Source organism: Haliaeetus albicilla, chromosome 2 (assembly GCF_947461875.1).
Source record: "Haliaeetus albicilla chromosome 2, bHalAlb1.1, whole genome shotgun sequence".
In the NCBI taxonomy this organism is placed as follows: domain Eukaryota; kingdom Metazoa; phylum Chordata; class Aves; order Accipitriformes; family Accipitridae; genus Haliaeetus; species Haliaeetus albicilla.
In genome coordinates, this window is record NC_091484.1 from 66058977 (window position 1) to 66084029 (window position 25053).

The 25053-nt window shown below is 38.5% G+C and overlaps 1 protein-coding gene across 5 annotated transcripts in view; it reads left to right on the forward strand.

Moving 5' to 3' along the window:
* The window catches only part of CCNY (cyclin Y), a 130502-nt gene extending 114112 nt beyond the window's left edge, over positions 1 to 16390 (forward strand). For all 5 annotated transcript variants that reach the window (XM_069778139.1, XM_069778142.1, XM_069778140.1 and 2 more), the window contains 3 exons: positions 2468 to 2634; positions 7287 to 7449; positions 13371 to 16390. In XM_069778139.1, coding sequence (XP_069634240.1) covers positions 2468 to 2634; positions 7287 to 7449; positions 13371 to 13487 — 447 coding nt within the window. In that variant the 3' untranslated portion in view covers positions 13488 to 16390. The remainder of the gene's footprint in view (positions 1 to 2467; positions 2635 to 7286; positions 7450 to 13370) is intronic.
* Positions 16391 to 25053: the final 8663 nt, after the last annotated feature.

The following is a 25053-nucleotide window of genomic DNA, read 5'->3' on the forward strand; positions in this document are numbered from 1 at the left end:
CTAGCAACCTGAATAACCACCTAATTGCTTTTTATCACAATGCAGTGAAGAGGGTTTTATAAGATCTATTACAAGATTCAAGGAATAGGTTATTCTTCAGTAAATGCAAACCTGTATTCTTATAGAGTAGCATATCAGGACTAACTGTTGGTTGCAGTAAATGTGTCTGTTTTGTCATGCTGAAGCACTTCCAGTTTCAAGTTCTGCTCCTTCGTGCACAGCAAATGGTTCCACAGGTGAGAAACGAAATTGCAGAACAAGTTGACTTCCTTCCTGCTAGTGAAGGCAGTAAAAAATTCTGTTTCTGAATCAGAGCAGAATTTACTAACTTAATAAATGACTGCATCTGATTTTCCTTAAATCATTGCCAGAAGAGTGCAGTGAAACCTGTTTGAAATAACCTCACAGTGGACTGAGAAATCTGTTGCTTGGGAGAGGTGGTCTGTTGAGAAGAGAAAATTTTGTGCGTTTTACACATAAATTCATCATAATATGACTGTTAGTGACCATTACAGACACTGCAACTCGAGTTTTATTTTCTTTCAGTAAGGGTAGGAAGCAAACTTATACTTTGTAGTGGCCACTTTGAACAAAAGTTGTCTAATATTGTGCAGTTTGTATTTTTCCCGTGGTTTTCTTACTCAGTATGCCATTTATACTGCAGAGTGTGTGAAACAGTTCATTTTGTGGGCTGAATATCCATCTACATGTATTCAGATATTTTATCTTTTTTTCATAAAATGTTTTTTTTTCTGTAAAACTTGAAATTATACAACAGCTGTCTACTGTTTTCAGTAATCTTGCTGCCAAGCTCTAATTACTTGTACATTTCATAATTATGAAAATTAACAAACAAAACTGTATGAAGGATGTAATCAGCCTTGATGTTATTGGTGACTCATAAAAATACATGCGCTTCAAAATACATGAATTATTATTTTTTAAGTAGTAGTATTTTCTGCGATGCTAGATCTTTCCAGAAGCACAAATCACTGAAGGTCCTCTGTGTGCTTGTAAGAGTGCACGTCTTTATAGAAAATCACAAGTGAGCTATTACGGGTTTTAAAGTTTTCCCCCCATGTCCCCCCTTTCCCCTTCCCCTCAAATCCTTACCAGCAGGTATCCTACATTGAATTTTGGATATATTAGCTATTCTTTGGGTATTATTTGATCAGGTGCTAATAAACATTAACTTAGTCAAACTGCAGGAGATTTATTGTGTGTCTTCTCAGCTAGTATGTAAACGGTGTAACTGTTGTGGATTGCAGAAGTATTCAGTTTTGTTCATCTCTCATGTAAATATTCATAATTGTTGTCATTTCCCTGTTCTAACAGGGGATAGAGTAGAGGGGCACACAGATCACCCACAACCAGTATTTCTTAGAACGCGTGTTGTTTAGCAGTCTGTTATTGATGCAATGGAGCTGCTGTTACCAGTAGCAGGTAGCTATTCACACAGATTGTTGAATTATTCGCTCCTGTGGAACCCTCACGTATTCACCCATAGTTCCCTGGCTGGAGCATCAGCTTGGGGGTGAGGTGGGGGTGGGCAGCCGAGCTCTGTGTTTGGAAGCAGAGGGTCACAGTGCGTGCGCACACCCTCCAGCCTTCCCCAGCAGCTTTTTGGTACGTGTTCAGAAAGTCCCTCCGGGGTCCCTTGTTTCATCGGTGGTGCGGAGATCATCCTGTAGTCTTTGTAAGTAGTACCCGCCACCCTCTTGGATGAGGTCTGGGTCCTGTGAGCTCTGGATGATGCTAGCCCGTGCTGGTGGCCTTGGGCAGTTGGGGCCAGACTGTGGTGTCCCGAGTTCGTCAGTTCTTGGGGGCCCAGCAGGATTACTGTTACTCATCTCCAGAGCTTGTTTATCAGTCCAGAGGAAACTGTTACGAATTACCTTCTTAGCACATACTTTTCCTCTCTGTTCGGCTTGCTGTTTCTGTGGTAACTTCCTCCGTCCATCCTATAGGTGCCTATAGAATCTCTTCACACAGGCTCGCCAGAGGAGCCTGGCATGACGTGATGCCATATCTGATAAATTATTGCCTGTGAATTACAGCTATAGTTGTTTGTGTGATAGCTAGTAACTATTATTGATAGCGTACCCTTGCCTTCCTTGTTAGTAATTAGCATTTTATTTATTTACATTATTATTTTAATAATTTATTTAAGCTATCATTTGAATTCATTCCAACGTATGACTATATTACTAACAGTTACAGATAGAAAAATAACAGGTTTTTTTTCTGGTAACATGATCAGAAGGCAAAGGTCAACTAAAATATGAATTGTCACATCCAGTCTTGAGCTTGGTATAAATGTATGTATTTAAACCTACAGTTTTTATCAAAGAATCTTCTTGAGAGCAGATTACTGTTTTAAAATCGCTGGAATGGATTTATAAGAATAGTTTTCATTTCTACTTAATAGCAAAATAGTTTCAGTTTTGATTTTAATGTGTTTCCACAGGTGTATCTTGAAAGACTTTTAACTTATGCAGAGATAGATATTTGTCCAGCAAACTGGAAGCGAATTGTACTGGGTGCAATTCTACTGGCATCCAAAGTTTGGGACGACCAGGCAGTGTGGAACGTGGATTACTGCCAGATCCTGAAAGATATCACTGTCGAAGACATGTGAGTGCAGTATGTTTATCTTTGTCAATGAATGCCAAGATCTGCATGTATGAGGGGGATGGGAAGTTCTCTCATAAATTACATAAAGTTTGTATATCTGCATTGTATCTAAACACGGTGGATGTTGATAGATGGCATGAGGTCTACTTGACAGTTGCTTACACAGAAGACATGAATTATCTTTGTTTCCTGGTTGAAGTGTATTTTACCACTGGATGTTCATGCACAGTGCTGAAAACAGACCTGCAGAATATTTAAATGTATGACTTGACAAAAAAACCCACATCCAATGAATCGTCATGTATTGACTTCAGCAACATTTGTTGTCGTGCTAGTTCTTCATACAGACAGTAGACTAACATGTAAGGCAGGAAAATAGTTTGTTGTGATCCTAATGACCCTCAGATGATCACCCACTTATTTATTACCATTATCCAAAATCAGTGCTTTTGGGTTTTTGGTTTTTTTTCCCCTGTGTATCCTACTGAGTTCATTTCCAAGAAGGTAAAAATCTAGTATTTGAACTTGCAAAGAGAAATTTCCATTTTTCCACTTTTTTTATCTGATGGCATTCTTAAGAAGTGCATATTGTAACAGCATAGAGAGTTGTGGTATCTGGCTGGATACTCCTGAGTCATATTAAGAGTATATTCCAACAGTGATAAAAAGAAGAACTGTAATAAGAATAAACGCAATTAAGATCTTAATGTTTACAAATACTAAAATGAATGCTCATTTCACGAAATAGCCTAGTGCTTTTTTTCGGTTGGTTGGTTAACAGCTATTACATATACTGGCTGAAGCGCCTGGGGTTTGTATCATCTGTACGTTCAGGGCTGAGTCACGTACCACGCGTGCTTTCCGAGGTGCCCTTACCTGAGCTGGCACGCGTGCGAGAGCGGCCCTGGAAGGGCTGCGGGTGGAACTGGCGCTGGGATGGTGCCAGGGGCTGGATGCCCTGACGGGCCACTGCGGCTCTTGCGTGCAGAGAGTGACGTTTTCAGTCTACTGGTGCACCCCTTTTTTTATAAGAACCGATAACAATGACATTATTAAAAAGATGGTTTAGTACAGTATCTCTTGTGTTTCAGAGCTCTTTTAAGCAGAGCTAAGTATCTGTAATGAGAAGTATAGAGACTCGTCTCTGCTTTAACTCACTTAAGTCAGGATTGCAGCCACTGAAGAGAGTTTGTTGTGGATAACCGCTCTGGGAGGAGGGAAGAGGGAAGGAGGGAAGTAGATGAGAAGAAATGTTTATACAGACAGAATGTTTTTTGAATCTCAGTTTGCAATCTCAAAGCAGTGAAAGGCCAAGTGTTTTTGCTAAAGCAGCCCTAATTTAGTTTCTTAATAGTTCACCGTTTGTCAGATTTATAGCAGGTCTAAAAATGATCTGCAAGGGAAAGGTTGAATGTTAGGAGTCAGCTGATTGCTTTAAATTAAGCATGCTCATACACTGCTAGATAAGACTTATAAATTGTGAGTAGCTGTCATTGCTCAAGTATTAGAAAAGTTATCTCTAAATCTTGTATTAACAAGCAGTTTGTAATAAGGTGGGGGTTTTATCCTGAGTCAAAGTGAAAAACACAAAGCTTGCATTGCTGTTGTATGCTGTAGGTACTTTCATTAGTTTGGGGAAAACTCTTGTTTCAAAATAGAGGTGGGAAATACCACACAATGCCATTTCAGTATCTGTTTTAAAATATGTAAGCTACTTTAAGGATGGTTGATGTTACTTCTTTTCCAACATAATCCAGACAGAATGAGATTTCGAAAATCAAAGGGGGGGTAGGAGGGGCAAGAAGCTAAAATCAGGCCCTTCACATTTCTGTGGGAAATATTATTCCATGCAGAACAATTTGATAATGCTTCCTTGACTGCTTTGAGTGTTTCCTGAATGATTTTGCTAAGCTACTTCTCCCTTGATCCTTTTCTCATGCTTTCAGGTATTCAGTGGCAGTAAGGGCCTCCCTCCATTCACTCCTCCTCTAAGGCAAATCTAGGAGCTTTTAAAGTATTTCTGAAGCTGGGACACAAGCTGAAGTAGAGTGCTGAACAGCTTGAAGCAGACTGGCAGGTCTGACTGTGCCGTATGACAGTATTAAACAGGAATGGTTATAAATAGGAGTTTTGAAATTGCTGATTCTCAGGGCTTTTTTTGAAGGCAGGTGATGAGGCATACTGTGATGGTGTGAAAGGAAACAAAAAAAAGAGGTTATTGTTTTTGACAAACGCATGTGATGGTGCTACTGTTAGAAGTTGCACTTGAGCTATATAACACCATTACTCATGTGGTGGACCTGTGCTTCCATGCTAACGTCGGCCCTCTTTCTGCCCTGCGCATTCCCTAAGCCAAACTGTGATGAGTCCTCATCCTCAAAAGTTTTTAGCTTCTTAAGCTCTTCTTAAAGATTTTAAGGTTCTTGCAAACCGCAAAACCAGAAGTCTTTGGGGAGCCTGTGCTCTCTATATGGTACTTCGTGATCTGGCTCATGGACTGTGTGTTTGGGGCTCCTTGTGAATCCTCCAGCAAAGATTTTGGTGCTTGTTAACTGGCTGTTTATATTCCTGCTGCCAGTTTTTCTATATTTCTTTTTCCTCCTATTCCTAGTCTGGTGGATATTTTTTTTCTTTCTTTCTTTCTTATTTTTCAGGTAGTTGGGACAGTACAGTGTTAAGATTTTGAAGTGTAGTTCTATGCAAGATGGGGGCTTTCATTGTTTATATTAATAAAGCAGAAAAACTCTAGGTGAAAATCATCAACTGCTGTGAGTCATTCAGCATAAGTGTATCTTGCAAAACATCACGCAGACTTTTCAGTCTTTTATAAGTCACCATCAGTACATTGAACTGTGCCTAAAAGCTAACAGAGGACTTGGGAGGACTGAAGTGCAGCGTGTATCTGTGGTCATGTACGTAGCATTACCTTGAATTTCTGTGCAAATTTGAGGAGCGGCCACAGGAAAGCATATGCTAAAGCAGTCTAATGTAGATATATAGGGGAAGGAGGGTATGGTGGTTAGTTAAATTACATTAGTTCAAATAAGAAATACCTGTTAATTTTTTTGTTCTTTCTCAGCTGTAGTTAGTGTGCTGATTTGGCCTTTAAATCTGGGAGCTAGAGGATAGTAAGAATCTGAGACTATGTTTTTTTCTTAAAGATTTCAGGATGCTCTTCAAAAGAGGTACAACCAATGTCTTTCTCCATTAAAGTAGGCTTTATATTATCCATTAACATAGACCTTTAGGCTTAGCTTGCAGAAAGTAGAATCTTGGCAGTAAAAAAGGACATTTAAAGATAATCTTCTGTATTTATTGATAGCTGTCTTAAATGTAGGGGTTTTAATTTGGGTTTTTTAAAAGCTAGAATCTTCAACAGTGTGAATTCATGCCAAAGAGTCCATATCCAGCTTTTAGATAGTCTTCTAATGTAAGTTAATATTTATCATTATGTAAACATAGAATTTTGGTGCAGAGAGAGTGAAGGTAAGAAAGGACAATGATTATGATATTAAGAGTGATGTAAGAGTAAAGAGTGAGAAGAAGAAAAATCATTCAGTGCCGAAAAACTACTGTACCAGTACTTTTTCTTTTTATGCTCAGATCCTTCCTCTTCTATTGCCAACTGCCTGCAGATTCCCTGCACACTTACACTGCAGTCAAAATGTAACTTAAATGCAATATCATTGTCAGTCAATACCTGCTAGGAACACAGCTGTGCAGTCCCTATACTCTTCAGCAAACATGTACAGCTTTTACCACCCATTTATTCTTTTATTTCTCATATCTTGAAATCACTGTTTTGAAGATATCATATGTTCCTGCATAAGCATTATGTAGGATGTCTAGGTACCATGCAATTTATGAATTTTTCCAGTGCTTAATTTTGTTGATTTGATTATTTCTTAACATGCTTTTTCATGTACTGGTATAGGCAATAAAGTATTGCTCTACCAAAGTTTTCATGGGGTGGGAGCTCAAATAGGACCTCTGTTCCTATCAGGTATTTTGACAAACACATTTGGTTTAGGTGCTGAAAAACAAATGATCACCACTGAATTTTGGTTGCACATCCTAGGGAAAAATTTCTTCATTCTGTTTGTAAAGATAAGACAGTACGCTGAAAAAGTCAGGCTTCCCATGACTAGTTCTAAATGATTGATTATGAAAGGCTGAAGACAGTAAATAAGTTCTCCAGTAATTTAGGTGTTAGAGTAAGTTGCAGCATTTATGAGAGATGTCTGACAAATTTAGGGCATGTCTGCATTTTGTGTTTGCATAGCTGTGTGTGCAGATCCACCTAGTGGAGGTACAGCAGAAACTACAAGAATTTTTTTTTTTCCTGCTAGCTTTTCTTTCCCAGATTGTATTAGCTAAACTGATGAGGGTGCCCTTCCACTAGCAAAAGTTTGTGCCTGGATTTGATTGCCACTGCAGCAGCAGCCGCAAGGTGCAGCATCTTTCATATTCCTCATTGGCTCATATTCCTCATGCTGGTAGAACTTGGTAGACTAGGTCAGACCTTAGGCTTGGATAATTGCATCTAGCAAGAATGAGAAATGAACTTGGCTTATAGCATTTGCAATTTAAAGTAAATTACATTCAGAATGCACAGTCTGAAATATGTTTTCACATTTATCTTCTTTCTACAGGAATGAGCTGGAACGCCAATTTCTTGAGCTGTTGCAGTTTAATATTAATGTTCCCTCCAGTGTTTATGCCAAGTATTATTTTGATTTGCGTTACCTGGCAGAAGCGAATAACCTGAGTTTTCCTTTGGAGCCCCTCAGCAGGGACAGGGCATATAAACTTGAGGTAAGATACTTTCTTTTTATATTGCTCGAGTTGAATATATACGGGGATTTGGAACTTTTGTGGTTTTTCTTCCTTCTTCCATCTCTTCCCAAGTAATCCCCGTGAGATACTAGAATATCATGTGCCCCGATTTTCATAAGTGTTTTGTTTGTGCTTTGAGTATTCATGGATGTGGGGACAGCTTTTTGGCCCAATTTGCTTCATACCTTGTCTTGCTTTCTGTTTCTTTTTCAGTTCCAGTTGTCTGAATTGGCCTTGTAAAAGTACCCCCAAATTTTACAATGACTCTGTTCACAGTCTGGCTTTGTGTGCTAATCAGTTTCAAAAAACCAAGTGATCCACCTTAAAGGACAGAATTTTAACAAGTATTGCTGAAAATAACTATTCCATGTGCTTGTTATCTGCTACTGCTCCACTTCATGTCGATCCAAGTCTGTTATCTCCCGTGGTGTTTTTCTTAGTAATGGGAAGACAGAAATGAGCACACATCTTTAGTGAATAAGTCATGAATGCTTATGAGACCTGAATATACCATGTGCAGAAAGCACTGTGTCAGATGGTCTGTACCTGTGAAATGCAGGGCACTATGAATTCCCACAGACACAGGAGGAATTTAAAATCGCCAGCCAATTGTGGGCACTCTGCAAGACTGGAATCTATCTTTCCTGAGCTTTCTGATATGAAATTTTTCAAATAAGGGCATTATTGCATTAGTGTATACACATTTTGTTACTAATTTTGAAATTTGTTGTTAGATGCTAGCTGCTTTTAACATCATAGGTCTTTAATTATATAACAGCTTTGCACTAGAAGTTGTTTGCCTGTGGGTGAGAGTCAGCTTTGCACGTTCTGAAACTCCTAGTGCTCCTGTGAAACAGGCAAGCAGTATTATACACGTTTTTGTGCACTGAAATGGTGCGTGGGAAGGTTAATTGACTTGTTTGTGACTGTAATGGGAGCAGAAAGTGGTGGAGAAGGAATCAAAGCAGATTTCACTAAAGTTGTATTTCTCATTCTTTCTGAATTTCACAGATAGCTCCAATAAGAATGTAACTTAATTCTGTGTATGGAGTGTGATGTAAATTTGCATCAGATTTTGTTTCCGTTGAAGAGAATTAAAAAAAAAAAAAGTAAATTCATTGGGATTGTAATCTTAAATGAAAAGAGGTAGTTTACTAAGTTATTAGATGCTAGGTCTTGATAATAAGTGCCATTAGATATATTAAAATTGAGTGAACTACTGTTTAAAGAGAATTTAGTACAGTGTTTCCCAACACTGCCACTCTGTATTGCACGCAATGTATAACAGCCGGTTACAAATGAAAGTAACAATGATAGCTCCTAAAACCTTGGAAGAAAAGAAAATAGGAAATGACTGTAAATACCCAGAGAATACTGGTGGTTCTTCTGTACTAACTAAAGAGAAGGCATATTTAAAAAGAAGTAATGGGATATTTTCTTCAATAAATCCATATTACGAAAAATTTTCCCATGTTGGGGATGCTTTGTGCTGCTAGCAGAAGTCGGCTCTGAAGTAAACCTGCTAGCCAAAGAGGATGTCTTCAGGGAAGAGTATCTGCTGTGAAACCAGCTTGGTCTACCAGCTCCTTGCCTCTGTTCTGTGACCAGAAGGAAGGGAACACGATGGGAACTGCCTTGTTCCCTGGCAATACTTGGTTGTCATTAGTGTGCCCTTGAAACTACTTGACAGCATAATTTATAGCCTAGTTCCTTGAGCACAGTTAAGCATTTAGCTTGCCAAGAGTTATCAAAATGCATTTGCAGCACTTTTCTAGGTCTCTCATGTGCTGTTCAGCCCAAAGTTCTCTGGTTTTAAATCAGTTGCCTGGATTGTCAAGTGGAGTAGATGTAGTACCACACAGGCTGTGGTATTTTTGATACTGAGAGAAAAGCTGCAGTCTGTGATGAAAGACAACAGACTCGTAGCAAACGTACGTATGTAGTGGAAGGATTTGCCTTGTCTGGTAAACTGAAAGGAGCTGCCTCAGTCCCAAGATTTAAAACAACTTATTTACTGACATTTGAGATCACGAAAGGTCTTGCATAGAGAAATGGTTATATTATAACACACTTTTACTACTTTGGTGTTTTCAAGCTATTTTATGTATCTAAAGCAGGAGTATTAGATCTGGCATGGCAGAATCTGTGTTGCTATTTCTGCAAATATCATGAGGTTGACATACCTGTGATGAAAAAAAAACCAAACAAAAAAAACCAACAAACCCAAAACCAAGAAGACCAAGGACAAGGCTAGTAAATACTGTTTCTCATCAAATGGAAATGCTGGACAAGATCCATCAGCTTGGAGGTGTTATAAGGGCTTATAGTACTTGTTAAAAATGACATCGCTTTCTGGAGCATCTGCTGTGGATGTTTTTCCCTATTTAATGTTCCCACAGTTGACACTTAAGAAGCAGCTTTGTCTTTTAAATGACCAGATGAAAGTAATTTTTTCTTACTTTTTATCAGTCTGTGGCCTAAAAGTGTCCTGAATTTGCTACACCAGTTTACCAGGTAGCCAGAAACCATTTTCATGACCCCTCTTTTTTTTTTTTTTTTCCCCTTGTATGGAATCATGCAAGTTAAAAATGGCAAATAACCTTTCATTACATCATCCAGTCTGTCCACATGCCAATGCTGGTTGGAACAACCAGCATATGTTGTAGCGTGTTTTCTCCTTCCTTTAATTATGTCAAATGTCAAGGCTTCCTTTGCTTCTCCTGAGAACTATTTTCTAATATGGGAGATTTTTCTGCCAAGAAGATTGTTGGATATCCAACCTTAATGCACTACTTTGTAATTTCCTACTCTTGCACCTGGTTATTCTCCTATGAACTGAGCTAAGTATGAGTCAGATTCTGCTCTTCAGGGTAAATACACAAGACGTGCCTACCCTATTTCTGCTTGTGATCTTAGCGTTGTGCTCATTTCAAGGCTAGATTTTGTAAGAGCATTCATTAGTGCACTCCCAATTTAACTGACTGTATGTTGTGTCTGAGCTTTTTATTGTTAGGATAATGCTTGAGCACATAGTTCAAACCCTTAGAACTACGTGCTGTATTTTCTTGAGCCTAAAGAGGTACAGTCCCATAGGTCAAACAGACAAAAAAGAGGAGAAAAGTATCTAAGTTACAAGTAAAGAATTGTCTTTGTATCCCTCCAGCTTCCCACTGTCACAGTGATTGATCACAATCCTGCATGTTTTCTATGTTTAGAACCCTCTTAGCCAAGGAGCGGAGAGAAAGCAAAACTCCCCTGCTCTTTTGTCAGGAGTAACCCGATAGCTCTTCTTTTCATTCTCCATAAATTAAGGCGAACCCCCATCATCACAACTTCTAGTTCTTCTAGTGATTTATTTTTTTTTTTTAAATAACATTTTCCTTATATATAACCTTCCAGACTTTGTGCTGTCTGTCCCTGCTAAGTTCTCTCTGCTTTGTCGATTTTTTGGAGGTATTGCAGCACTCACAGTTGTGTGCCTTTGTGCATTCCCAGCAGTGAAGCCATAGCCAGCCCTGCTGCTTTCCTGCCCTGCACAAACACGTGCATCCAGCTAAAATTTATACTATAACTATTACTGCCTTTCTCCCCCCTCCTTTCTCCTTACCCACCTTCTTCACCAGTGACGAAGTCTCATCTAGAGTCTTATAACTTAGCAGAGGAGCTGAATTCTAGTTCTGTGTGCATATATATCACGGAAGACTATATATGTATGCATTTTTCTAGCTGATTACAGATCTTACAATCAAGTCCAACAAAATTTCACATGATTGAATAGTGTTCATGTTTTTAAGAATGTTTTGATTTCATATGAGAAATGGTCCCTTGCAACTGTGAAAAATTGGTTTCTTTTTCCAGCAATAAAAGCAACAGAAATATCAGGTGACAGAAAGGTGTTTATAAGCTGTTTAGATTTATTTTAACTGAAGGACAATAATAAATATTTACAACTTTCTGCTTTTGTTTTGTCTCCCCATATGTTATGCTAAAGTTGACTAACTTGCCAAACAGGCTCCAAATGTCAATTTTGTAAATTATTTGCACATGAAGAGGCATTTTTAGATATAGGATTGCTTTAAACAGTAGTTGATGTTTTTCTTATCCATATGATTAATCACCAGAGCCTAGAGATGCCAAATATTAAGTGCCAGTTCCAAGCAAAATTTCATTTTGTCTGACTAAGTGCCACAACAGAAATTTTCCTGTGAAACAGGCAATTTTGAAGTGATTACCTTCTCTAGCTGTTTGGTGCCTAAGGTAATAGCCTGATTGGCAGCTGAAAAAAGCTGAGCTCCACCTCAGTACACCTATTTGCCAAGCTGTGCCTTGGCACATTATTTCATGATTAGATGTTTTTCATCTATTGGATTTCAAATCCGATTGAATTGCATAAACTTTCTTAGTCCATTGAGTTCCTGGTTAAATTAAATAAAATGTTATTAAGCAGTTTTAAGTGAGTTAAGTTATGGTCTACAAAGCAACGGGAATATTTGCTTTATTTTATTCTGTTCTCTTCATGTGCACCAAGAAAGAAAACTGTGTTCAAGAATGCTCTTAACAAAAGGAAATTCAGGTTCCAACTAAAAAGTAGCAACTGGTTTCTTGGTGGTGGTGGTAGGTTTTGTGTTGTTTTGGTTTTGCTTTTTTTAATTTAGCCATGTTTTGTGGCTGGCTTGACCAAAGCATTAGGTGAACTTGCTCTCAGATGTATGAGTTGTGTGCTTCTGTCATACCTGCCTCTGGTCTTTGCAGGACTATTAAAATTAAAGGGCTGTTCACTGCTACAACTTCCTGTGCTATAGAAGTTAAGATGAAGAAAGAAAATGATCAGTGGAGTCAGGCTGTTTATTTGTATTGCCTTGTTTTATAATCAAATGCTTGTACTGGTTTTGTTTGTACAGTACTTTTTATTAAACATTGTATCTTAAGACATCACTTACAAGAATTCCTGAGTACACAAAAATACTGGTTTAGTTCATCTTATTTTTTAATTTGACCTCGAGTACTCCTTGCAGTGAACTTTGCAGTTCTGCGCGTCTGATTGCCGGAGTTAACATCCCTACTGATGCCAAGCATAGCTTGTCCCAACCATATGAACTCTAATAGACAAGCTGGTTTAGGGCACAGAATATTTGTGCATATGAGGTCCATAATAAATATTTGGTTTAGACTTGGCTAAAAACAATAGAAGAAACAGAAAACGTTAACTCCAGTGCAGTATGATAGGAGTCAATATTGGAATGATGGTTGTCTCTCTCTTTAACAGGTTTTTAACATTTCTGTGTATTTTTAATGCAAATTAGATTATTCTGACATTTCCCACTGACACCATATAAGGTAGCCAGATCACATAGAAATCACCACCTCCTTCCAAAAGGCAGTAAACATCATCTCTGTAAGCAAGGCAGGGCGAGTATTCTGCCAGACCATTTATCAGTAGAGAAAAATATAATTACTACAAGACTTTTTAGAAAATAAAAAAATTATGAGCGATCCTCTTTATAAATTCTCCAAAATACTTACAATTTCTATAATTGTTTTATTAAGTTTTCCATGATTTTTCACCAATGAAGTGCTATATATGTTACCATATAGCAGTGGGTATGCATTGTCAGCTACCTCAATGAGATTTGTAATGGTTAACCTGTAAAAAAGGGCTTGGAATATGCTCAGAGTCCTTCAAAAGGAGCTGTGGTGGGCAATGCAGTGTCAGTGTGTTTGTTTCTTTTAAGATTAATAAAATGAGAAAGAGGATTTGGGGAGAAGCTCTTCATGTGTTTTGCCTCATTAAGTGACTTTTCATAATTCTACCTATGTATACAAATCTGCATTTAGTTTTATTTTACCTGTACAGCTGTGGTCAAGGCAATTGAGGTTTTTTTCATTATTCTGTCTTACAGGCCATTTCCCGCTTGTGTGAAGATAAATATAAGGACTTCAGGAAAGCCGCAAAGAAACGGTCAGTCAGTGCTGACAATCTGACTGTGGTTAGATGGTCCCCTGCTATTATCTCCTAACAGAGGAGACTGGAATATTCCTACGGACATACTGTTTCATCCATCCATTTTTTTGGGGGGTGGGCTGGGGGTGAGGGGATAAAGAAAAAAGACTTTTGATTTTTTTATTTTTAAATCTGTCAAGCTGCCTTTACAGTGCCTCCCCGTTGTGTAGCACACGAGTAAAATACCTAGTGGAAGGAGAAATGGAGAAATCGGTGTTTGGGAGAGAAGATGGGCAACAATTTTTTTCCTCACTTTTGAAAACAGCTTTACCCTTTTTGTGAGGGAGGAAACAGCAAATCAGGTGCTTGGAAGAAGAAACAAAAAAATGAAGTAGAGGCAGAAAAATATTTAAGAACTGTGCCATTTTCTAATACGCTGTACTCATGAAGAGAAATGGCAGCATGAAAACAAACCATGTAGTCAGATGACTGTGCACTAGAGGAATGAAGTTGGGAGAGTTCCATCTTAAAGGTTTCTCTTAATATCTGTTTTATTTTTGTTGGTTTTTGTGTTCCTCATTGCTGCTTCCCAGGATAAATTCTTCCCCTTGCACAGCAGCAAATATGAAGTCTGTATTTACAGTAGCACAAGCCCCTGAATAAATAGCGTTGGGTTTTTTCACTGCACTTTTCTCTGTAAGCTGTCTTATTAGCATTATTCTTCATAATTATTATGCATATGTTATATTTCTTGTATGCCTTTTATTGTATTTCAAAAGAGAGAACTTGACCATAGTGCTGAACCAAAAGAGTGTACAGGGATCAGAAGATCTTCGTAATTTCATGATGTGTTTTATTTATAGTATACTTAGGTGCGTGTGCCTTCCTGAGTTCTTGGAATCATTTATTTTTCCTTAATATAAAGATACAGTTATTAAAGTATTCAGATGATGATGATAAGACTTGGGCCAAATCTCTGAAATTTGCAACAGATCTTGTGATCCTTTTTGCAGATTTTCATAGCATTAGAAGTTTAGCAGAATTCATTGTGAGAGAGATTTTTTTTTTTGTATGGCCTGACTAGTTCATTCCTTCACCTCCAGGTCCATTGTTGCAAGCAATATTCTCAATTTTTATATGTTTACTTTAAATCAAAGTAAGTCTGTTTGTATAAAATAAAAAATAATAAAAAAAATTGTTCCAGTGAGAAGGCCTGTAGAAGAGCAGAATGGAAATCTTAACAAGGTATTTGTCACAAGTAGATTCGGTTTTGAAGCTAAAATATAAACCCTTATGTTTTTCAGCGTAGGTGCTTACAGAAATTAAAAGTAACCAAACTGTGAACATAATTTTCGACTCTGATTATTAAGCTCTTCTGTCGTTGTTACTAGTTCCCTCTTACTGTAGCTGTTGCCACCTTAGAATTTGTAAGAACCTTTTCTCGAAAATAACTTGTCAGTATAAGCGTATTTGCTTTATAACGCCCCAGGGTGACTTCCCCCCCCCCCCCCCCCTTTTTTTTTTTTGCACAGTTTAGAAAGATATAGCTGAAAACTCTCAGTTCCCTGAAATACTTTCTTTGCGACTATCACTGAAATGAATGGCAACAGATGTCCCTGATTTATGCACTGCTGTGATAAACCATAAAGATTCTGTATTTGTTTTATTAAGCCCTATGGGCTTGTAGCAAACCCAGGGGCCCAGAGATGCACACTTGACTTCCAGTGCAATGCTGTTCGGATGCCTCCGGGCGGAGAGGCACTGACAGGATTGAAGTAGTAATACCAAACAGCTTTCTGTTAACTTTCTAATGTGATTTGTGTAGTTTGAGACATGAAGGTTTTGCCCATAAATTCACCTGATGTCCTTTGGGCCTTTAAAATAATTTAATTCTCATCACTTCTTGTTGTGCCAATGCATCAGAACTGTGAGTATCCCAAGTCCATTTTTCCCTTGAACATGGAATGTAAGGAAAGTGTTTATAACAATACAAATGCAAGTTACAGCATTTGAAACCTCTTTACAGATAGCATCAAAACGAACATTTTCAGAGCATTTGAAATTCATCCTTTATAAGCATAAATTTAGGCTTTAAAATATGTAAAATATTTTGATTTATCAACACTTTGCTAAACTATTTTCCATTTAACTTGATATCAGGAATATTGGTTTTATCCATTTCTGGGTGATAGAGATATGAACTTTGGATTATGTAAAGATCTCAATGCATCTACTATAATTTTTGTGAAGTTTATTAAACTACTTTAAAGATTGTATAGTCTATTTATTGTATGTATGTACATACAGTCTGATACTTTAAAAAGTGGATTCCGTAATACCTGGCTCAGTCTTGTTTAGACTATTGAATATCGTTTTAGCCTTGTGCACTGGACTCTACCTCTGTATAGGAGAATTTTCCATATTCTTAATTAGTACTGATTCTGTGATTAACTTGGTTATGTTTCTTGCACTAAGAATTAAAAAAAAAATCTGCTGTAAGTGTGGATTTTTTCTTTAGTTTAAGTTTTGCTGTATGAATCCTCTACATTTAGATGGATGTTTCTTTCCCTCATGGTTATAGGATAATTCTTTGCTTTTTCTTCTAGTTTGTTCCAGGGTTGCCAAAAAATACAATACCTGTCAGTAAATCTTAATAAGTGTCTTTTGTTTGCAAGGTATTCTATACCATGTAATTAAAAATGAATTATTATTTAGGATTATATTGTGTTTAGTGTAGTTTTTTAAGCAATACTGTATGGAAAATGCCATTGCAAGGTTAGAGAATCACCTGGGATGTGAGAAGGGAGGAGAACCAAATGGTGTTTTAATTAACAGCACAAATACATTGTGTTTTCATTTCAGAACCTGAAACTAAATTTGCTGTAAATGTTTTCTGGATTAAGGTTTTCATTATTGCTTTGGTCACCAGCTCAGAAATGAAAAGGTGTAGGAGATGTAATAAACCTGTCCCTTCAAGCATTATTGTCTTAATGAATTATTTTTATATGTTGAGCCAGTGGGCCATTCATTTGGTCATTTATGCATTGGTAATTGGATAAATATTTGAAAAAGGCGTCTTGTAAGGGCTTTTATTCATGCATCCCTCTGCAGCCCAGAGATGTTTCCCTAATTCCTCTTTCCATCTGCACACTTGTTTATATTGAATTTTTTGTCAGTGATATATATAATTCTGACAGACACTCTTCTTTGGGACTGAGAATACTGGAGCCATGTGATAAAGTGCAAAAAGAAGAAAAAAGTCAAATCACCTTTTCCGCCTTTCGCAAACCCTATCAGTCTTTCAAATGATACATGTTTTCTATTGCTAAAAGCATACAAAATCCTGTCCCATAGCAGGATAACAGCATCCTTCTCAATAATTGTATTTTTTTTTGAGAGAGAGAGGGATCAGTATATATGGCTTAGTTTCCCTTAGCTTATTTAGCTTAGTTTATCATGTAAACTAAAAACAGGATGCAAGAACTGTTTACATTTACAGAGTCTTGGTTCAGACTTTGTTTTTCAACACCTCTTTCTCTACTTCCTAGCTTTCCTAATGCCAGAAACTTTAGCTATTACCTAAAGATTAGAAGTAGCAAAAACCTCACCAGAAAAGGGTGATGGTGTATTGGTGGCAGATGACAAAGTGACATCTGGTAGTGTTGGCTATATATAAAAATAGCAGTATGTGGGAGGGGATAGAGGAATTGAAAGGACAGAACCAGAAAAAAACCCAAAGCCTTAACAGCTGAAGCAACAAATTATTTACAGTCGTCCTTTGTTGGTAACGAACATTGCATTTTCCAATGACGTGTTTAAACTACTAACTGAAGTGCTGCACATCCACTGCAGACTCATATTGCTCGCTGCTTCTATGTGGTCATCATAAGGAATTCACTCAACCTAGCTTTTAGCACTTTCCTCACTTCTGTTTCGAAAACATTTCTGTAATCAGAATTTTTAATTTTTTTTTTAACTTGAATTGACAGTTGTTGAAAACATCTGCCTATCTCCGCAGTGGAGTGCCCACTTAGTGTCTCTAACAGGTTCTGAGAAAACAAATATAAACACAAACATAGCAGTGTGAATGTGACCTAGATGTGTATCGAAATGTTAGTATCTATGCCCAAAGTGCAGTAAGTGTCTTTCTGCTGTTTCTGGTTTTTCTCTTCAGCTGAACTACATCTTGAGGAAACCACAGGACTGTTGACAGTCTGAATTGTGTAAACTAAAGGTAATGACAGAAGATACATAGTGACCACTGTTAGGAGAAAATGCTTTAAAAAAGGAAGTGAGATTTAGAAGAAAAGCTGCTGATCATAAGGAAACCAAAAGCGATAGCAGACATAGATTATGATGCTGAAAATGACTGTTTCATACCACGTATGAACCTGCTTTTCTGGGTCCTTTATGAGAATTCACAAAAAGTGACTGGTGAATCGCAGAACCACAGCTTGAAAAGGACTGAACGTGTTAGCCAAGAAAGCCATGCTTGAGTTTGCTTCTGCTGCCTGGGCTGGGTCATCAGGCTCTTCCCATTAAAGAAAGAAGCAACAGGATGGCAGATCGAAGAAAGGCAGGCGACAGAGCAGTACAAATCAACTGTATTTCTTGTGTTCCTTCTAGAGTGGTTGGTCTGATGCAATTTGATGTGGGAAAAAAAAATTGGTTTTTTCATGCCCTTTACACCATGCATAATGTGTTTCAGCATTATTGGTGGAGACTTTCAACTGTTACTACTGGACATACTCTTCAGTGATGATATGCTAAGAAGCTTCTTGGTGTGATGATACGTGACAGTATACTTACATTTCCCCTATGAGTTGTCCAGAATCTCTCTAAAGAGTTTGTAAAGTTCAGTCAAGGCATTGGACAGTATCTTTTGTGAAGATGTCAATGGTATCTACAGATTGAGAGCAGCAAATAACAACAAAATGTCAAAAATTGTATTTGTGAAATACAATTTCACCAGGTACTTACATAATTTAGTTTCAGACCTGTTTTCGTTGCATCTCTGCCACTTGGACTGGGGTGCTGTGGTAACTACTGAAGTAAAACTTTGAAGCTGGAGAATCTTTGGAAATAGCGCTGCTGCCCCCTTTGAATTCGCTGGCAGTGAAGCACATCCTCAAAAGGCAGATGAAGACTTACGCATGTGACATGAGGGCTTTACTAACCAGGCGTTAGAGGAGGACACCTCCTTTACATGAGAGACACTGCAGCACACTTAAGTCTAGAGCTCATTCTTCTCTTATCTGTATGTTTTCTTGCTTCGTTGCTTCTGGGTTTTCATGCCCCTTTATTTTAGACATTAGTACAAATTATTCTCCATGGAAACGGTATCTTGGGAACTGGCAGCTGTGATATACTTGCTGCCTTATATTTAAACAATACAGATCATCCTGTGACCACGTACTTCTCCTTCATGTATTTCAGGCAAGCTAAGCATTCTTCTGTGGAAAAAGGAGAGGCCAAAAAGATGGGGATTGGTGTGCTAGAAGGGTTATGAGGCAGAATTAGGTATGCCTAGCTTTAAAATAAATCAGGAAATAAAGACGGACAAATGTGTTTATATCTTCTGTGGTGGTAATACCAAAAGGCATTGATGATACTTCAAGTAGCGTGATGATGTTAAATTTCTCGGGCAAGGAGTTTGAGGGATAATTGACTCCCTTCAGGATATGCAGACTGTATTGCCATAAATCCTAGGAGGAGGAAGACCGTGTTACACTGAGCAAAATGGCACAAAAGCAACACATAAAATACATACACCAAATAATCTTGAATATCGTGCATTAGAATTGCAGGACTATCTTGGTGTTAATACACAATCTAGCAGTGTTTGGAAAGTATTGGTGGTCACATTACTTAAATAATTACATCCTGTTCCTTTTGTGGCCTTAAAGTAAAAGGTCATCCTGTATGTGCAAAAGGTTAGCACACTTTATCAAGTACTAGAATATAATCAATAATATTTGGAGGCAGACTTTACCAAAAAAAAAAAAAAAAAAAGTAGAAGAGCTCCTGTTAAGAACAAAAGCTGCTGGCGTTAATTTGGCGGTGCTGTGGGGCTTCATCAGTATGAACATTGTGTAAAGAGAGGGGTAAAGGGAGTCGCCTGCTTGTGACACCTCCCAGTATGTGTCAATGAGACTTTTGAAGTCACAGGGTGGGAGGGAGGGTGAAAAGAATTGCAGACACCCCCTTTGCCCCAAAAAACCAACCCCAAGTCTATTGTCATAGTTACAGTAATTCTGCATTAGCACTAGCAGAGCTGTGAAGAGAGATGGAAAATTATTTTCCAGTTTCTTTATGTAGTTGCTTTGTACAAAAGTGAAAAAGGTTTAAATATCTAAATCACCACCAGCATTTTTAATGTTAAATATTTAACTTAACTTATTTATTACTGCCAACAAGTATGCACCTTACATTTTACCATAGGAATGTGTCCACAGTATGAATGTGTACTTTAATGGTGCTTTATAGGGCAGCAATTCTAAATCTGTCCTCTGAGAAACTACAGGAATGACACTTGTAACTTAGCAAAATGGGTATATCTTGGCATTTTTTAATACTGTCAGGTAAAGTGATCTTCCAGCTCTGCTTGGATTTAAGACTTCTTCTGTACAGCTGAACAGAAATAAATACTACAAAGCATAAAGGGGCAGTATTGACTTCATCTAGAGAAACTATGGTCATGTCACCCTGACACCGAGCTTCAGTGAATAAAGGACTGGCCTGATTCTTCTGCTTCCCTGTTTAATAATGAATCTACTCCTGAATTTCAGTGAAGACATTTTCAGTGTTTCTGACCTGTGAGAAATCTAGACCATGGAATCATTACTTTTCTGTGATGGCCTGTCATTATGGTACATCAGAAAGGCTTTTTTTGTTCTGCTCTGTTTTGCTGGCATGTGGCAGAACAAAGTTGTGCAGATAGCTAAAGTGTGCATTAGCTAGATTTGTGTGCTTGGATATCTGACTCCTAGCTGCAACATTTTCCCTTTAACTTTTCTAAAGAATTTTCTTTTATAAAAAGAAACAGGGCAAGAAATCAGTTGTGAATTTTCTCTGAAATACATAGATTGCAAATCAGCATCTAATTTTTCCATTTCGGGGGGGGGGTGGGGTGGGGTGGTGGGTGGTATCATTTCAGACTTTGAGCTGAATTGTCCTTGACAATTTCAGTATGTGAGTGTGCGTGCGAGCATTTATTTTTGGTATTAATTGCATTAAATAAGGAATTTCTATGGCAGTTGCTAACAGAAAAGGCAATTATTTTAAATGTCATTTGAACCTGTTGTTTGCCTCCCGAGGAATGCATTTGTCTGGATTCTTTGACTTACTAAGAATAGGTAAATCCAGTGATACAAGATTGCAGGTTTTGGCACTGTCCCCTTCATATTGTAACATGAACAATGAACTTTTTTACAAATTACCGTATAAACTGAAAGCTTCAGAGGATTGGGGGGACAAGGAACAGAAGAAAATTGGAACTTTGATTTCTTCAGCAGACTCTAATATCTGTCTCTCTCAGCTTTTCTTCTTCATAAAATGTCCTTAAAAACAGTTTCAGCATCTATTGCTGGATGTACTGTATTGTCCCGAATGCAGAATTGCTGCGGATTTGAACACAAATCCCCAACACCATCAGCCCTTTTTAAGACTTGAGGTGCGCTCCCAGGGAAGTCGGGCTGAACTGCAGTGTAAAATGGAGATTCGGGGAAGCAGGCGAGGGGGTCGAGCTTCCCGCAGCAGCCCCCCACGAATTCCTCACCCTCGGCCTCGTAGCTGAAATCCTGAGCTGCCACCCGGCTCCCTCTCCCGAGCATTGAAACATCAAATGCTGCAGACCTGGGGACTGAAAACATGGAATTCTGCAGGCCCGCGCTGGTTTGTGTTGTCAGCTTATGTACACGGTGCATTTACGTGCGATTGGGTCTGTATAATTTCGGCAGCCCCCGGACACCTCTAACCTAACGCGTACTTGCAGCCGTTTCTGTCTTTGTCGGTCTGCAGCGATCGTCCTGTGCGTGCCTGGCCCCCTCCTCCCACACCGCCACACCGGTCACCGCGGGCTGCGCTGGGTCTCGGGACCCTGCGTGCTGGCCGGAGCTCCTGGCTTTTTTTAAGGAGACCTAATCTGGTCTTCTCCCTGCTCCAGCAGCTAATACCTGCATTAGCAGCAGTGCTGCTCTTAAGGTTAGGTTACACAGATCACTGGTAATGCTGAATTTGGAGGTTACATCAGGATTTACGAAACCTTTCTGCATTTCAGAGCAGAGCAGGATTGTTAACCAGTGGGTGTTCTTTGGCTTATTCATCTGCAGATACGTCAACAGTGTATACAGTGGGTTTGCGCATTAAATTGGTGAAAGTCCGGGGAGGTGGAAGTCTCGTCAAGTACAATTGTGTAACAACCACCTGCCCCAAGAGCAGAGGGAGAGCTGAAGTGAAACACCGAGCTCACATCAGGCACCGTTGGGTGCGTACTGTTACTTTATCAATGTTAGAGGAGTTGAAACCTCTAAACCTGAGGGATGAATCACGACATTGCTGAAGGTAGGAACAGTAAGAGGGGCACGTTACTTGAAGTGAAAATTACCGTTGCCTACTTCTGAGCATTGCAATCTGGGACAGGAATTCCTGCAGATCAGAAATAGGTGTCTAGGGGATTCTGCCACAAACCACTAAATGGAGCATTAGTCAATATGTAAGTAACCGTAACATTAAACAGTAAGTGAAAAACTTTTAAGTCCTCTTGACTATCTTCAGTGTGGAGAAGCAACAGTATTGCTCTGGGGAATGCAGTTTAAACATGTCCTGGAGGACTTGTGCTGATTTTCAAATCCATAAAATGTTATAACCATCCACAGTTCTCTATTTTTGCAGATGAATGAATTTGATCATTGAAGGAAAGATTAATTGTCTAGATATACATAAACATAACTTCATTTGTCATGTACATAAGAAAATACAGTTATATTCAGAAATGCAGGTAGCTGGTAATTTATAGGATTGGTTTCCCAAAAATGAAAACATCATGGGCAAATTGAGTGGGTTAAAGTGCTTAAACAACTGTTCCTTGAGGTGTTTTGTAAGACTTTTTGGATGCCCTAAATATTTTTTTTCCCATGAAGGGAAATAAAGGCAGCAAAAAGAGAAAACAATAATAATAATAAAAAAATTTAAAAAGAGAAACTGAAATAGCACCAGCAGTTAGGAGGCACAATGTGGTTCACAAGAGAATACACCCATAAATATCTGTGGCCAGTTAAAAGAACTGATACAGTTTTTAAACATGTCAGGAACACTGTAACTGGTAGCAATTTTGTAGCTTAGACTGAAATGGCAAAGTATCTGTCATAATGCAGAAGAGGCAGAAGATTGAGCTGATAGTCCTGTTTTGTCTTTGCACGCTGTGTTCTTGCCACAGTAATCAAATTTCATTATTGGTACTAAGAGTTTTCAGTAGAAGCTTTTTGATAACTTTGAGTGGGCAAAATCACTTTACCCAAGCAGACTGAAACATTTTGCTGAGGCAAATCTTGGTTGGCTGGAGATGTTTCTCAGGTCTGGCAGGAAGCTACCTTTGGAACGAAGTCTAGAAATGCAAGGCTGTCCGGTCTGCGTTTGTACTGGGCACACCTAATGGGAAGGCTGAAGTGCCATGCCAGTAGTGGGTAAGTAAACGGAGCATCATCAGTAGTCCTGCTTCATGGAAAATGGACTGTTGAACTATCATTTAAAAACAAAACAAAATACGTTATTAATAGGGATGGTAGAGAAAGACTGCTTACACACTTTTATGGGTAAGGTTACCAATATATTCTGTTGAATCGCATTCAATGTATTTGCTGTATATTTTCTTGCATGTTACAGCCCAGACTGTTTCTCCAGAAGCTGTAATGTTTCTTGGCTTCCTCCAGTAGCATGAACTGTGTAGGACTTGAGGAATCCCTCTCTTTTCCACTCAACTGTCCAGTAATCAGCTAGCGGGAGATGTCTACAGACAGCAGTGAGTTCCCAAAAGCTTTGATAGCTAAAGCTGAATAGCTGCAGTACGAAGCCAACAGTTACGTGTTCCAGCAGTATCGATCAGCAGCTCCATGGCAGGCTGAACACAAGAACGAGACAGGCTGTATTTCATCTCCCCCTGCCTAAACAGCACCTGAAACAGGACCTAAATTGTCCTCCTTATCCATTTATGCCGTGGTTTACCTTCCTGGCAAAAATCTCCTTGCTGCTCTCTGCTTTGGCCCGACTACAACGTACCTAACGTGAGATTTCCCTGCCCTGGACCACGCCGGGAGCTGGCCCCGCGGAGGTGAGCGGTGCCGGTGGGCTCCCAGCTGCAGCCTGCCTTGGGAATGGGGTCCTGCAGGGAAACCCACTCCTGGTGATTCTCATCTGTTTTCTTTCGCTTTCTAAAACATCAGAATAAATCCTTCAGGATCCACATTACCCTTTTGGGGTTATGGTAAAAATTTTCAATGGCATAAACAAGTCAGATATGAACTCCTATTAATTTTATGAAGGACTGAGCCATCAAGCTGAAGTTTATGATGCTTTTCTCTTTAGAACAAAAAATCCTGGTTGATTTAATACATTAAGTACAAGTACTACTGCAGTTTAACAGGGGAATTCCTTGTGTCCTGCCCAGTATGTTCTGCGTTCATCAATGATAGTTATTAAAAACACTCTTTGAGAGAAAACAAAACAGAAACCATGGAAACTGTAGACACTTGGCAAAGCTGATGTGGGTTGTAAAGCAAAGCGGGGGGAGAATTAAAATCCTGAAATTATAATTTGGGGTTTTTTCCCAATGTTGTGGAAGTTGGCCTAGCTACAGTTTGTTTAAAGTACTTCTTACAAGGCCACTTTAAACTTTAATAAACACACTATTGGCAAGTCATAGATTAAGGTCAAAACAAATCTTGTAAAATCAAGATTCAAAGATCAAGATCAAGGTTCAAAACCTCATTTATCTATTGTCCTGTAGATGATATCCTATGGCTAGATATAAGTACATTAACTTGTACATCCTGATATTGATGCAAGAAATCTACTAATTTTTTTCACGAGTAAGTTGTGAGTAGCAACTCTAAGGAATATTGGATTTTTTCTTCATTATTCTTAAAACGCAGCTGAAGATCAAAGTCTCTTACTGTGAAACAGTATGATAAATGATATTCTTTTTAGACAGAAATACTTTTCTGGATAAGGATCTTATTAGGTACAGGACACAGCTTTTGGGGGGGGATTTAAAGTCATATTTTCAAGATGAGGATGAGTTTTAAAAGAATGTACCTTTTGATTTCTGCATAGGAACAAATTTAGCTTGAAAATGACATTTCTTCACATGCAAGAAGAAATCCACACTCAGTACTGCCTGCAGTGATTCCTGAGGTTTAAACTGTATGTGAAATAGAGGAAACCCCATCACTTTTCTCTTTTCAGCTTCCTTCTTTAAGTTTTCTGTTGGTTTAGCCTTTCCTCCATGGTGCTTAGTGCTTTGTTTGAATGACCATGTAGTTACAATTCATCTGTACCTAGTGAAGGAAAAAGCAGTGTCAGCATTCAATAACAGAGACAACAGTATAGGTTTTGTTTCTTAAAATGATCAGCCATGAAACACAAGA